Source organism: Nanorana parkeri, unplaced genomic scaffold, assembly GCF_000935625.1.
Source record: "Nanorana parkeri isolate BGI_ZX_2015 unplaced genomic scaffold, ASM93562v1 scaffold492, whole genome shotgun sequence".
Taxonomy (NCBI): Eukaryota; Metazoa; Chordata; class Amphibia; order Anura; family Dicroglossidae; genus Nanorana; species Nanorana parkeri.
The window spans coordinates 876307-888537 of NW_017306760.1; the positions used below are offsets into that span (position 1 = coordinate 876307).

The 12231-nt window shown below is 41.9% G+C and overlaps 1 protein-coding gene across 1 annotated transcript in view; it reads left to right on the forward strand.

Moving 5' to 3' along the window:
* Positions 1-12231, forward strand: part of MAPK4 (mitogen-activated protein kinase 4) — a 63393-nt gene that overhangs the window by 40069 nt on the left and 11093 nt on the right. The window contains exons 4-5 of the mRNA XM_018561007.1: positions 1648-1849; positions 5822-6797. Of these exons, the coding sequence (XP_018416509.1) occupies positions 1648-1849; positions 5822-6503 (884 nt within the window). The 3' untranslated portion in view covers positions 6504-6797. The remainder of the gene's footprint in view (positions 1-1647; positions 1850-5821; positions 6798-12231) is intronic.

The following is a 12231-nucleotide window of genomic DNA, read 5'->3' on the forward strand; positions in this document are numbered from 1 at the left end:
CGGGCTATGGACCCGCTGATCGCCTATATGTGAAACACCCGGTACCGGGTGTTCGCATTGGACGGGTCTTTTCTGCCCGTGCGTGCCCGCTAATGCGACAGTGCCGTCCGTCCGTTTTTCTACTACGGGCGGACGGCAACTGGTTAAAGGAGCCGGGTGCAAAATAGTTGGCCGAACAGTGACTGCGTCCTGTAGGGGAGATTCATACATCTGCGCTGTTCAGCGTGGATAGAGCAATCTTTTTAGATTTCTTTCGTTCAGCCCCCAGGCGGAATGAGAAAAATCTATGTGTGTATGTATATTGTATACTAAACCATTAGAATTGTCTATATTCTGACTCCGATTTGTTGTATTAGCGATTTATCCCTTGCTGAGACCTCTATGCCTGGCTTGTATAAGCAGATGTAATCACTGCGGACAATCCTGATCAGATAGCTGAACTCACCAAATACCCTTTCATCCACAAAGTGCTTTATTCGTGCAGCAGGTTACAGCAGACAGCAGGATACGCAAATGAATGAATAGATGGTATTTGAAGGTCGGAGATAGTAATGTTTCCAAGCATGCAATGTAGATTAACATGTGGTCATGTTACTGTCGGCCATGACACTAGAAACAACTGGTCTCCTAAAGAAAGGGGAAATACATCATAGAGGGGAGGGAATACACATAGTGCAATAGCCAGAATGACCACAAGATGTCAGTATATGAGTTGGCCATACAATATCAATGAGCAAATGGCTTCAGGAAAATAAACTATAAATTCTCATTTCACATTAATGTGAATATCAACTACCGGTATGACTATGAATTGTTGTATTTTATACAACTGTTGTGACAGCACAGTCTACTATGCAAATAGTGACACAACCTCCATAATATTTGTATCATCCCTTTAAGTATCCACCATTTCCAGTGATGAATCCTACTCTGTGCCCATGAGGAGCCCAGCCACACACATGGATCAGAGGCAGTGACTTCAGCTTTAACCTAAACCTATAAATGAATAAAAGCTGTTATTGGCTTCTAACACCACCCCCTGCCACCCCACACTCCATTGGTTTATGGGGTCGCTGGACTCTCCAGGAGCACAGAAGATATTTTTTAGCAGTATTAAAGGTACTTTGCTACCCTTGGGGTGGCTGCTCTTAACCAGAAATATTAGCTTGAGAATTAAGTTATGTGGTATAAATATATGGCGTCAATACTTTTTAATTTTGGATGGGGTAGGTAATAGTTAAAACCCATGTCTTCCTCTCCTTGTCAGTTGAGGAGATTTCCCCTTATTTTCTGACCTGGAGACACAATAGGAAGTAAAAGAAAATCTCTTCAAATGAGGAATAATCTCTTGTCAGACAGTTGTCACTGGAATAGATGTCCCCATTGGAAGATGTCTTCTTACCTCCTGTTCCAAAGACATTTTGAATTTTCACATTGCTTTGGTCACCAATGGTCACCAAGACAAATGGAGAGGGTAAATCTCCCCAACAAGGACTGAGCCCGCAATAAAAACTGACAGAGCTTCTAACCATTCACCATTTTATCATAAAATTAAGTTCTAGATACCCTTTAAATAAATGAGACTGTGTTTTGAAGCAGTGCCTCCTTATTCATCAGCATGAAGTTAGCATTGTTTCTTATCCCCAGCTATCGATTTTTTGGAGAAAATCCTGACCTTCAACCCCATGGACCGGCTAATAGCTGAAGTGGCTTTACAGCACTCTTATATGGGTCCCTATTCCTGTCCAGAGGATGAGCCCATATCGCTACATCCCTTCCGGATAGAGGACGAGATCGACGACATCTTACTGATGGAGGCCAGTCAGAGCCAGCTGTCTAACTGGGACAGGTAAGACCTGCACTGTGGTAGACTAAGGGGCTGAGTTATAATGGGATTGCGAACTCTGTGATTGGACACAATATGACATGTGACCAGCTTTTTTTTTTTTTCTCCATCATACTTCTGTACTTTATAAATGTGCTGCCTTATGAATGGACTCCGATGTTTGCCTAGCAGTTACATTTCGGTAAGGGTGATTGTGGCAGTCCTTTAAAACTGCCCAGTCTAATGTAATAAACTGTCCAAGGCCACTTGGACATAGAACAGTGAAACATGTTGTAAATTATGATTTGAAGTAGAAGTATTATGGGGTATATTTCGGGTGTATGCTTAACTAAATAACAAACTCTCCCCCCACAAACAATAAGGGAGAGGCATATGTTAATGGCATTGATAAGATGCTTGGTGGCACCAGCAGAGTCTTGTATTTGTGATTACATAAAAACAATGCAAGTGGTGTCAAACAATAGGACAGAGGACAGCTGAAAGCATTTCAAAGGAGATGCAATTGTTACAGGGTAGATGGGAATGAAGAATCTGTTTGGTAACAACAAGATCAAAGGTTTTTCTCTGGTCAACCAATCAGCTTCTTCCACATTTTAGTGAATGAGGAAAATGAGTATATCAAGGAGAGACTGAAATAGGGAGAGAGAGGAAGAGAGAGAGAGAAAGAGGGCGAGAGAGATGGTATAGAGAAGGGTACTCACTGGGAATCTTCATTATTTTACTTTATTTTATTATTACTCTGTATTACTCTGTTGGACTGTTCCTGTTCATCTGCATTTGTTGAATTAAACGCTACTCTGGAAAAGTACTGAGGTTGTCTGGATTTTCACAACGCACATAAACATAAATTTATATATTTGGGTAGATTTATATATTTATACGCACTGCTATATATTACTTCACTACAAAACAGAAGTAATTTTATAAGTTTGGTCAATTAATAACACACAGTAAATATGTTATAGATAAAAAGGTTTAGGTTTTGTAGGTAAAGTAAAGTGACTGGTATTAAGGAAGAGCAAGCTAGCCTGGTCACTGGTGTCTATTAACATAGTGTGCCCAAATGTGACACTTGGCAATGGAATTTGCATTTCCAATCAGTCCCCTTCAAAACGCACAGTGACCCCAATGTGTCATTTGAAAGCTTCTGAGGCTCTTTGGAGCACGTTGGATAAATTCATTAGAATTCATTAGAATTTGGCCATATGGTCTTTTGTTTACTGCAGGGCACGGGCATCCAATTAACCTGGGTATATCCAAGCATCTGTGAGCAAGTGATAGATGTATTATCCTAAATCAACTTTAAACGAAAAATCTAGTAAAGAAGTTTGACACAATCTCCTTTGAGGACCAATTCCTACAAAAATCCGATGGGCTGCATTTTGGGTTGTTAGGATGAACTCTACATTTGTGTACAAAGAGTTTTTTGTATTTGTTTTATGAGAAAGAAAAAACAGTATAATGAACTGAAACAGACGATAACACTTCAAAAGAGAGGCAGATCATAAAAAAAAGACCAATAAGTATTTTCCATAGGCAACAACAAATCATAAGAAAAAGAGAAGGCCAGCGCAACAGAATGATAAGCATAACATACCGGATACGGGGGGAGGAAACAGGGGATGTCCCCGAGGTCGGTCCTGGCCACCCCCTCACAGAAGGGAACAACCCAACCCCGACCCAGGGGAAAAACATGACCTTCCCAAGGAAATTAAGCTCGTATTTATAGTACTTATGGTGTTAGAACGCAAGGAGGGTCACACTCAACTTGCGCCAAACTCAGAAAAAGAGGGAGAGAGGAATAAAAAAACAAGGGGGAGGGAAGGGGGACACGGGAAAGAAGAGATACAATGCCAAAACATTAAGAAACAGACTAGAAGGTTAGCGAAAAGAGAGACAATGGAGGGAAACATGCGGAGAGCGATCAGGACTCAAAACCTCACATATCGCTTCAGTCTTTAAAGTAAAAGCAGGGAATGGCCTAAATTCAGATGGCGATTATAGTCCATCCATGGAGACCATATTTTGAGGTGGGAGTCATTCAGTACAGCTAAAAGCTTCTCATGCACCACGATGCCCATGACCATTCGTTCAACCTCCCCAAATGACATTATACATTGTTCCCAGGCTTTAGCTATGGTTTGGCGGGCAGCCAAAAAATAAAGCTGGTCAGTCGTCTACTTGTTTTAGAGAGCTGCGAGACGGGCCAGTTGAGGAGTGCTTCCCAGGGATTGCGAACCAAGGTGCAGGACAGAACCGACCTAATTAGATTGTACACCCGTATCCAGAGCTTACAAACCTTCGGGCCCTGCCACCATATAGGAAGAAGCGAACCATGGGCTATATAGCCCTGAAAACATAAGGGCAAAATTACTGATTCTATCATGTGTCAGATACCAACAAAACATTAGCATATGCGCATTCTCCTGAGCCAAAACATTGGATGAACATGTGGCAACTGCCGACCAGATCTTCCCCCATTCAGCCATGTCCGGGGACTCCCCCCAAATCAGGCTCCCATTTGCTCATGTACAAAAGTTTGGGCGTATCGGCCGGAGAGATTAAAGAGAAATATAGCATAGAAACTAGACCCGGTGACAACGGAGCCGAACGGCATCTAGTGAACTCTACGTTTGAATGATGGCTATGTCAGTAGTGCAGTCTTTATAATAATTGGCAGATTTAACATCTCCAAGTGATGACATCACTGATGCATATGCCCAAGTCCTCCTGGGATATAGCTAACATTTATCCATTATGTAGTGAATAGGGATGACACAATTTGGACACTGGAAATCTGGTGAAAATGTTTAATTTCTGGAACTATAATTGCAGACTGGTGTAGACAAACAAGGCCACTATGGCAGGATCTGATCACCCTCAGGCTTGTCTTTTAGCTGGCTATCGCATAAACAGGCAAACTTGTCTCACTTCTGTGGGCATCTATGACTGTGGAATAAGTATTACTCACTTCTGTGGGCATCTATGACTGTGGAATAAGTATTACTCACTTCTGTGGGCATCTATGACTGTGGAGTAAGTATTACTCACTTCTGCGGGCGAATATATGACTGTGGAGTAAGTATTACTCACTTCTGTGGTCATCTATGACTGTGGAGTAAGTATTACTCACTTCTGTGGGCATCTATGACTGTGGAGTAAGTATTACTCACTTCTGTGGGCATCTATGACTGTGGAGTAAGTATTACTCACTTCTGTGGGCATCTATGACTGTGGAGTAAGTATTACTCACTTCTGTGGGCATCTATGACTGTGGAGTAGGTATTACTCACTTCTGTGGGCATCTATGACTTTGGAGTAAGTATTACTCACTTCTGTGGGCATATATGACTGTGGAGTAAGTATTACTCACTTCTGTGGGCATCTATGACTGTGGAGTAAGTATTACTCACTTTTGTGGGCATCTATGACTGTAGCATCAGTATTACTAACTTCTGTGAGTATCTGACAGTGAAGTAAGTATTACTCACTTCGGTGGACATCTATGACTGTGGAGTAATCAAGATTTGAACTTTCTGGACAGGCATAAGGGGCCAAGCTAAATCCTTCCTTCTACATACCCCTTGCTTTTTCTATGTCCTATAATGCCACGTGTGGTATTAGAAATTGCTGTTGCATTTAATTAGATCCAGTTTTAGATTTTACAATATTGGGAGTTACAATATATTCTAAAAGTGTATCTATTTTTTTTTTCTTTCCATTTTGTGTATAGTAGTTAACCAATATCCAGTATTACAGCAAGATATAAAAACTGGGGGCAGCTTTACCTGGAAAAGGCATAGTGGCATAAAAAGTACTTAGTGTGGGTCCTAATTTTTCTGTACTTCTACCAGCTTTTGGGCCTAAGACTTCCCTCTACTCTATTGACTGTAGTAATTGCTTTTTTCTAACCAAGCGTTGTGATACTTTTGTTTTGTTTTACCCATGTATACGTTTTCTATCCTTTTTTTGCAGATATCAAGTGAGTATGTCTTCTGACCAGGATTGGAGACAAGGCCATAGCCACGCCATGAGTGATGTTCAGCGGGACCCACGTGCTGGATCAGGGTCACTTGCTGAAGAAGCTCAAGTTGACCCCCGCAAGTACTCTCAAAGTAGCTCGGAAAGATTCCTTGAACAGTCACACTCCTCTATGGATCGGGTTTTTGAGGGGGATTGTGGAAGGTCGTGTGAATACAAAGTAGGCTCACCCTCCTACCTCGATAAGTTACTATGGAGAGACAACAAGCCCCACCATTACTCTGAACCTAAACTTATTTTGGATCTTTCCAATTGGAAAAAGACTACTATACCACCTGCAGGAGATATTGCCTTGGGAGAAGAGCCATCCAATCTGTTTCTGGAGATAGCTCAGTGGGTGAAGAGCACCCAAGTTGGACTTGAATGTCCACCGAGTCCTGTTTCTGAGATGCAAGAAGAACATCAACCTTGTCCTCATCAGGAGGACCAGAGCTCTATCAACAAGGATGCTGATTCCTCTTTTAATCTGGATGTTTTTATTACCAGGGCACTTAAATTATGTACTAGCCAGGAAGAAATACCTGACAATAAACTCAGTGACATCAACGGGGCTTGTATTTCTGAGCACCCAAAGGATATTGCACAGAAGGAAGTATTCCATAAGGACAGATGGTAGAATGAACGGTTGGGCTTTAAAGGGGGTGTCTTTTTTTCATAAAAATATTTATGATAATACACCAACAGTATACCAATGGAATATTTTACTGAGAACATTTTTTAGGCCTTTGGTGTAGACTTTGTTTTTATCTAGGATACTGAGCAATGTACAGTACTAACAAATACTTGCCAACAGTTCTAGACTGCCAGGATTCGGTTAGGGTGGGTCTGGGACTGAAAAGGACATGGGGTCTTGATGGTGTTTAGGTGTATCTAGGCAGAGTTTTGTCATTTGTGCGCAGAGTGTGAGCTAGTTGTGTTTCACATGTTCTAAGAGTGTTGGCAAGTATACTGTGATGCCTCAAATATCTCGCACAGCTTTCGAGGTTGAGGGTGGTATAAAGAAATCTGTATTGATATATGGCTGATGTAATCTCGTTACATTGCACAATCCTTAATGCCTTTAATTTAAAGGCTTGTTCAACTCACTGCTCAATATTTGATGCCTTACAGTGCTTGAGTGAAGGAGTGTGGAAAAACACATACCATAAGAGATCATAGACATTTATCCTTTATACATCAATGTACATATTAGTACTTTTATTAGAATTTTCTTTTCATTCTTTAGGGCACTTGTGAGTAAGTGTAATGATGTGCAGGAGGAGGGCATGGATGGTAGATGCTAGGGTGCTTCTTGTGATGAGGGAGTATACACTTAATGGCCAACAGTCTGTGGACACCTGACCATCACACTATATTATTGGATATCCCATTCTAAAATCATAGTCATTAATATGTAGTTGCCCCAACTTGTGGTCTATAACAGCCTCCACTTTTCTAGGAAGGCTTCCCTAAGATTTTGCCTATAGGAATGTGTTCCCATTTAGCCGAAAGAACGTTTGTGATGTCAGGTACTGCTGTTGGATGAGAAGACCTAGCTCGCTCACAATCGGTTCTGAATGATCCCACAGGTGCTCAGTAGCGTTCAGGTCATGGTTCTGTGCAGGCAACTCAAATTCCTGCACACCAAACATGTCACACAGTGCCTTTATGGAGCTGGCTTTGTGCAAGCGGCACAGTCATGCTGGCACAAGGTTGGAGGGGCACCATTGTATAAATTGTCTTTGTATGCTGCAGCATTAAAAGAGAACTGTAGGGTTACCATGTATCCCTTAGTTCTCTTTAGGGTCACAGGAGGACATATACTACCCTCCTCCCGTTACCCAGAGCTCAGTATATAGTGAGCTTCCCTGCAGCCACCGCTCTCTGCAGGGAGATGATTGGGAAGTGAGCGAGCAATGGTATGTGTTGGCTCACTTCCTGATCAATACAGCCGACGTGTGACAGTTTTATTGTCACACGTCGGCTCTAACTATGAGGATGAGTGAAAATCGCTCACCTCATAGTTCTCCTATAACACTACCATTTGTTGGTAACACCTAAAGTCAAATGTCCAAATTTTTGGTCATATAGTGCAGTTTGAAAATGGCATGTTTAGGATCTACTCTACCTCTCTGTGCTTCCATGTTATGTGTATGTTACCCCGGCAGGGCTAGGGATACTTAACATTTGTAATTTATTCTGGCAGCTCCCCTCCTGCCATCTTGTGCCACCAACTGGAGTCTATAAAATTGAGTAGCATCAAAAGCTAAAAGATGCATAGCAAATGACTTACTGTTGGCTACCTTCTAATTGCTCCCTAGTCCTGCACGTTCAATATATCTGGCTAAAGTAATAGGACATTACTAGGCAAAATACAGGACAAACTTGTTACAACAGAAAGTATTCAAATATTATGACTGACTTCCCTAGTAAAAAAAAAAAACCAGCAATGATTTAGACCAAATACAGACACAAGTTAGATAATGCTTTGGCAAGGGTGAACCTAAAGGAAGCCTGTCCTCAAATACACCAAGCACCATGGCCTCACCCCTAAAGTCATAAACAGATGTCCTTTAATACATGCCTTCTCTGCTCTGGGATCTGACATTTGTAAGCGTTTGGTCGAATGATATGTGCTGAAGAGGAAGAACAGAGTTCTGATCTGTTGGGCAGAGATCATGTGACTAGATGTCTAGCGGATTCTGTATTTTAGACTTCTCTTTTTATGACTTGCAGGGAATGGGGTGTACATGGTATCTTGAGGGACAGTCTTTGTTTCATGATACATCTGTGTTAAAAATTTACCAAGACCAAGAGGTTGGTGTGTATTGTGAGGGGGCGATGTGATGCCTTTTTACAAGGCACTGCATTGATGACCACAGGAATTACATTTCGTTTATTTCTGTGCACTGCAGCACGTTGTGATGGACAATAGAACTAAAAGTGACATTAAAGTCACACCCCACTTCCCAAATCTGCTTTAAGGGCTTGCCTTAAATGATGCCTCTTGATCCGATCATCTTCTTCTTTCCAGTAGTTATCAGGAGTCCCTTCAGTGTTGGTGTTGGTCTCTGATCCAGCACTGTCTTCTGTGTCCCACAAAGTCTGTGCGGGTGCACGCTGCCGGGCTGCGTGCATTGACTTACACTGTGTCTCTCCTTTTCTCCCGGGCAAAGATGTCTACTGCACATGCGCCGCCCCATGATCCTTCTTGGCCGTTTGAGAATCTTCAGATCTTTGGACGGGAGTGAGCGTTGGAGACACAGGTAAGTTTTTATCTATTTTTGTTAACTTTTTTCTATTTATTTTTTATGTTTTTGCACATGTCTACTGCTTGCTAACAGTAGATGTATGCAAAAAAAAGGTTTCATTCTATGTTAAGGAAAGTTGCCCAACGCAGCCCAACACATATGGTTTGAATGGGCCCTTAGCTCTCCGTATGTGTTCAAAAGGTGCCCAGTAGGATTGAGGTCAGGGCTCTGTGCTTGTTTTCCTCCACACAAAACACGTCGCCCCATGTGTTTATGGAGCTGGCTTTGAGCACAGGGGCACAGTCATGCTGGAGCTTAAAAAGGGTCTTCACTGAACTGTTGCTACACAATCTATTTAAATTGTCTTTTTATGCTGTAGCATTAACAATACCCTTCAGGAAAAATTAATTACCTGAACTTAATCATTTGGAGGGATGTCCATGTACTTTTGGCTATAGTGTAGGTGTGGTGGTCAGGTGTCCACATACTTCGGCCATATTGTGTATATTACATGCTGTGAGAATCATCATTATTGACTAAGTTGACAAATCTCAGACTGTGTGGCCACCAAATGCTCTTTGCGGTGTATCCTGCATATCCTGCGTGCAACACACTACCAGCTGATTAAAGTGTGTAAAGGTTGGAATGAGCTAATATGTTTAAAGAAGTCTTGGGGGAAAAAAATCTTAACCCTTGCAGTGGGGCTACTCCCACAGCGCAATGGTTAAGTGCTCGTTTATGTCTGGGGAGGAAAATAAAATGGTTATAATCACCTGAACCCTCAAACTATGTCCCTCGGCGTCCTCACGCCCTATACACAGTGTATTGGACATGATGACTCGAGGATACTTTAACCACTGCTGCGGAGGGGTACAAGGCTGAAGGGATCGGTCTAAGAGTTGTCAGAATCAGGGGAGTATAACTTTTCTTTTTTTTTAACCTAAACACCAAAGAGCACATAACTCTTGTATTGCAGGGGTAACCTCACTGCAAGGGTTAAGAATTTTTTTCCCCCGGAGTTCTGTTTTAATAAATTCAAAGCATCAACACATTTATGTATATAAAAATGCAAAATGTTAATTTCCAATTTTAAAATATTATCCAGTTTTAGCAAAGATTTTCCATTCCATTTTTTTTTCTATTTGCACCTTTAGACAAATTAAAAATATATAACCTAAAGGAAATGACGCTGGAAAAAAATAACATTCTGTGAAATATACTGTAAAAATAGCAAGTGAAAATTAGTGATAATAATCATCACAGATTGAATATTTTCAAGATTGAGTCGCAATAATAAATCTGTATTTAATTTTTAGAACAATTTAATTTCTTTTAAATGTTTTAAAGATCAACAGGGTAAATGTTCATTATTACAAAAATAGATATTGGTTTTGAAATTTTATTTGTATAATTTAAATGTTTTGTTTAATATATGAATGAGATATTAATATATATAGAGTTTATCTAATTATTATCTGAATTAATTTTAATTTGTGAATTGCAAATATGTTTGGGGTCACACCATTCATACTTACCATTCCATTAAAAGAAATACACATAAGATTGTGCTGGTTTTGTAAACATTGTGGTGTTGCTTTTTACACAGATTTCGGTACCCTTTTGCTGACTTAAAAAAAAGACTTAAAAAAAAATAAAAATGTAATTAGTAAGAATAAAAAAGAGCGCTGAAGGTATACAATTAGACGTAACTAGTAGGAATGCACCAATATCAAGTATTTGGGCGAGTACTCGTCCTCGCCCAAATGCTCTGATTCATTCCCTGAGACCGGAACTTCCAGTCAGAGGAAAATTTTCCTCTGACCGACAGTGCCGTAGGGGAACATGGAGCCGGCTTCCCGGGCAATCAGGAAGCCAGGTGGCAAGTAATGACCCGCCTCCTGGCTTCCTGATTGGCTGGGAAGCCGGCTTCCCGGCCAATGAGCATGGAGCCAGCCGAACAGCTAGCTCACCCGGCCAATGAGCATGGAGCCAGCCGAACAGCTAGCTCCTTGCTGATTGGCTGGGAAACCGGCTTTCTGGCAAATCAGGAAGCTGGGGGGCGGGTCATTACTTGCTGCGCCGGCTCGATGCTGATTGTGATTGGCCCGGGAAACTGGCTTCCCAGCCAATCGAGCCGGCCAAACAACATGGAGCCGGCTTCCCAGGCAATCAGGAAGCCGGGTGGCGGGTAATGACATGCCGCCCGGTTTCCTGATTACCCGGGAAGCCAGCTCCATGCCAGCAGAAGTACTGGTGTCAGTACTCATATGGGTGAGTACCGAAAGCAAAATATCGGTACTCATACTCGATACCAAAAAAACAGTATCGGTGCATCCCTAGTAACTAGTGTTTGCAGACATAAGCTGGGTTTACATGGGTAGAATGTGAAACAATCGATTTCAGAACGTTCGTTCGACTTTCTAATAGTTGATGGTCGATGATCAATTTTGATCACACCGATGGAAAAAGTCGAAGAAGCATGTTAGAATTTTGTTCAAAAGAGAAAAAAATTCCAACAGTGAATGTGCTTTTCACTCAGGAAACGCCATTCAATCCAAAATCGAATGTTAAATCCAAACAAAAATCAAACCGAATTTCAAACGACATTCGCCAAGTGTCTGATGGCATTTTTTTGTACAGAAGTGTGTTCAAAATTCTACCAGTGTACACCTACGTAATGTGAAGCTGCTGTGCCGCCGCCAGGCACCTCCGCAAAGTGTGGTACCTAGTTCTAGTCTAAGATCTCGGTCACACTGTGAGCGGTGATTGGTGTTTTTCTGCACCCGATCACCAGTTACAGAAGGGCAGAGCCGTAGCTAGCTCCTTTTGCGCCTGAGGCAAGAACAGAAAATTGTCTTTGCACATGTCACTTGTGTGTGTGTGGATGTTTTTGCTTTTTTTTTACTGTTGGGGGGGCTTTGGGGAAATATTAGGGATCTAAACTGACCCCTGACATTTCCCTTTTGAAATAGAAAAAGAGATTGAGGACACAGAGTCCTCTGCCCATACAGTGGGGGAGAGCAGCGGGGATCGGAGGAGAAGCTGGAGCTTGTGCCGCTCCTCTTCTCCCTGGCGAGCCACAGCTGTGTTGGCCGCCTGGCGCCCCTGTTGCCT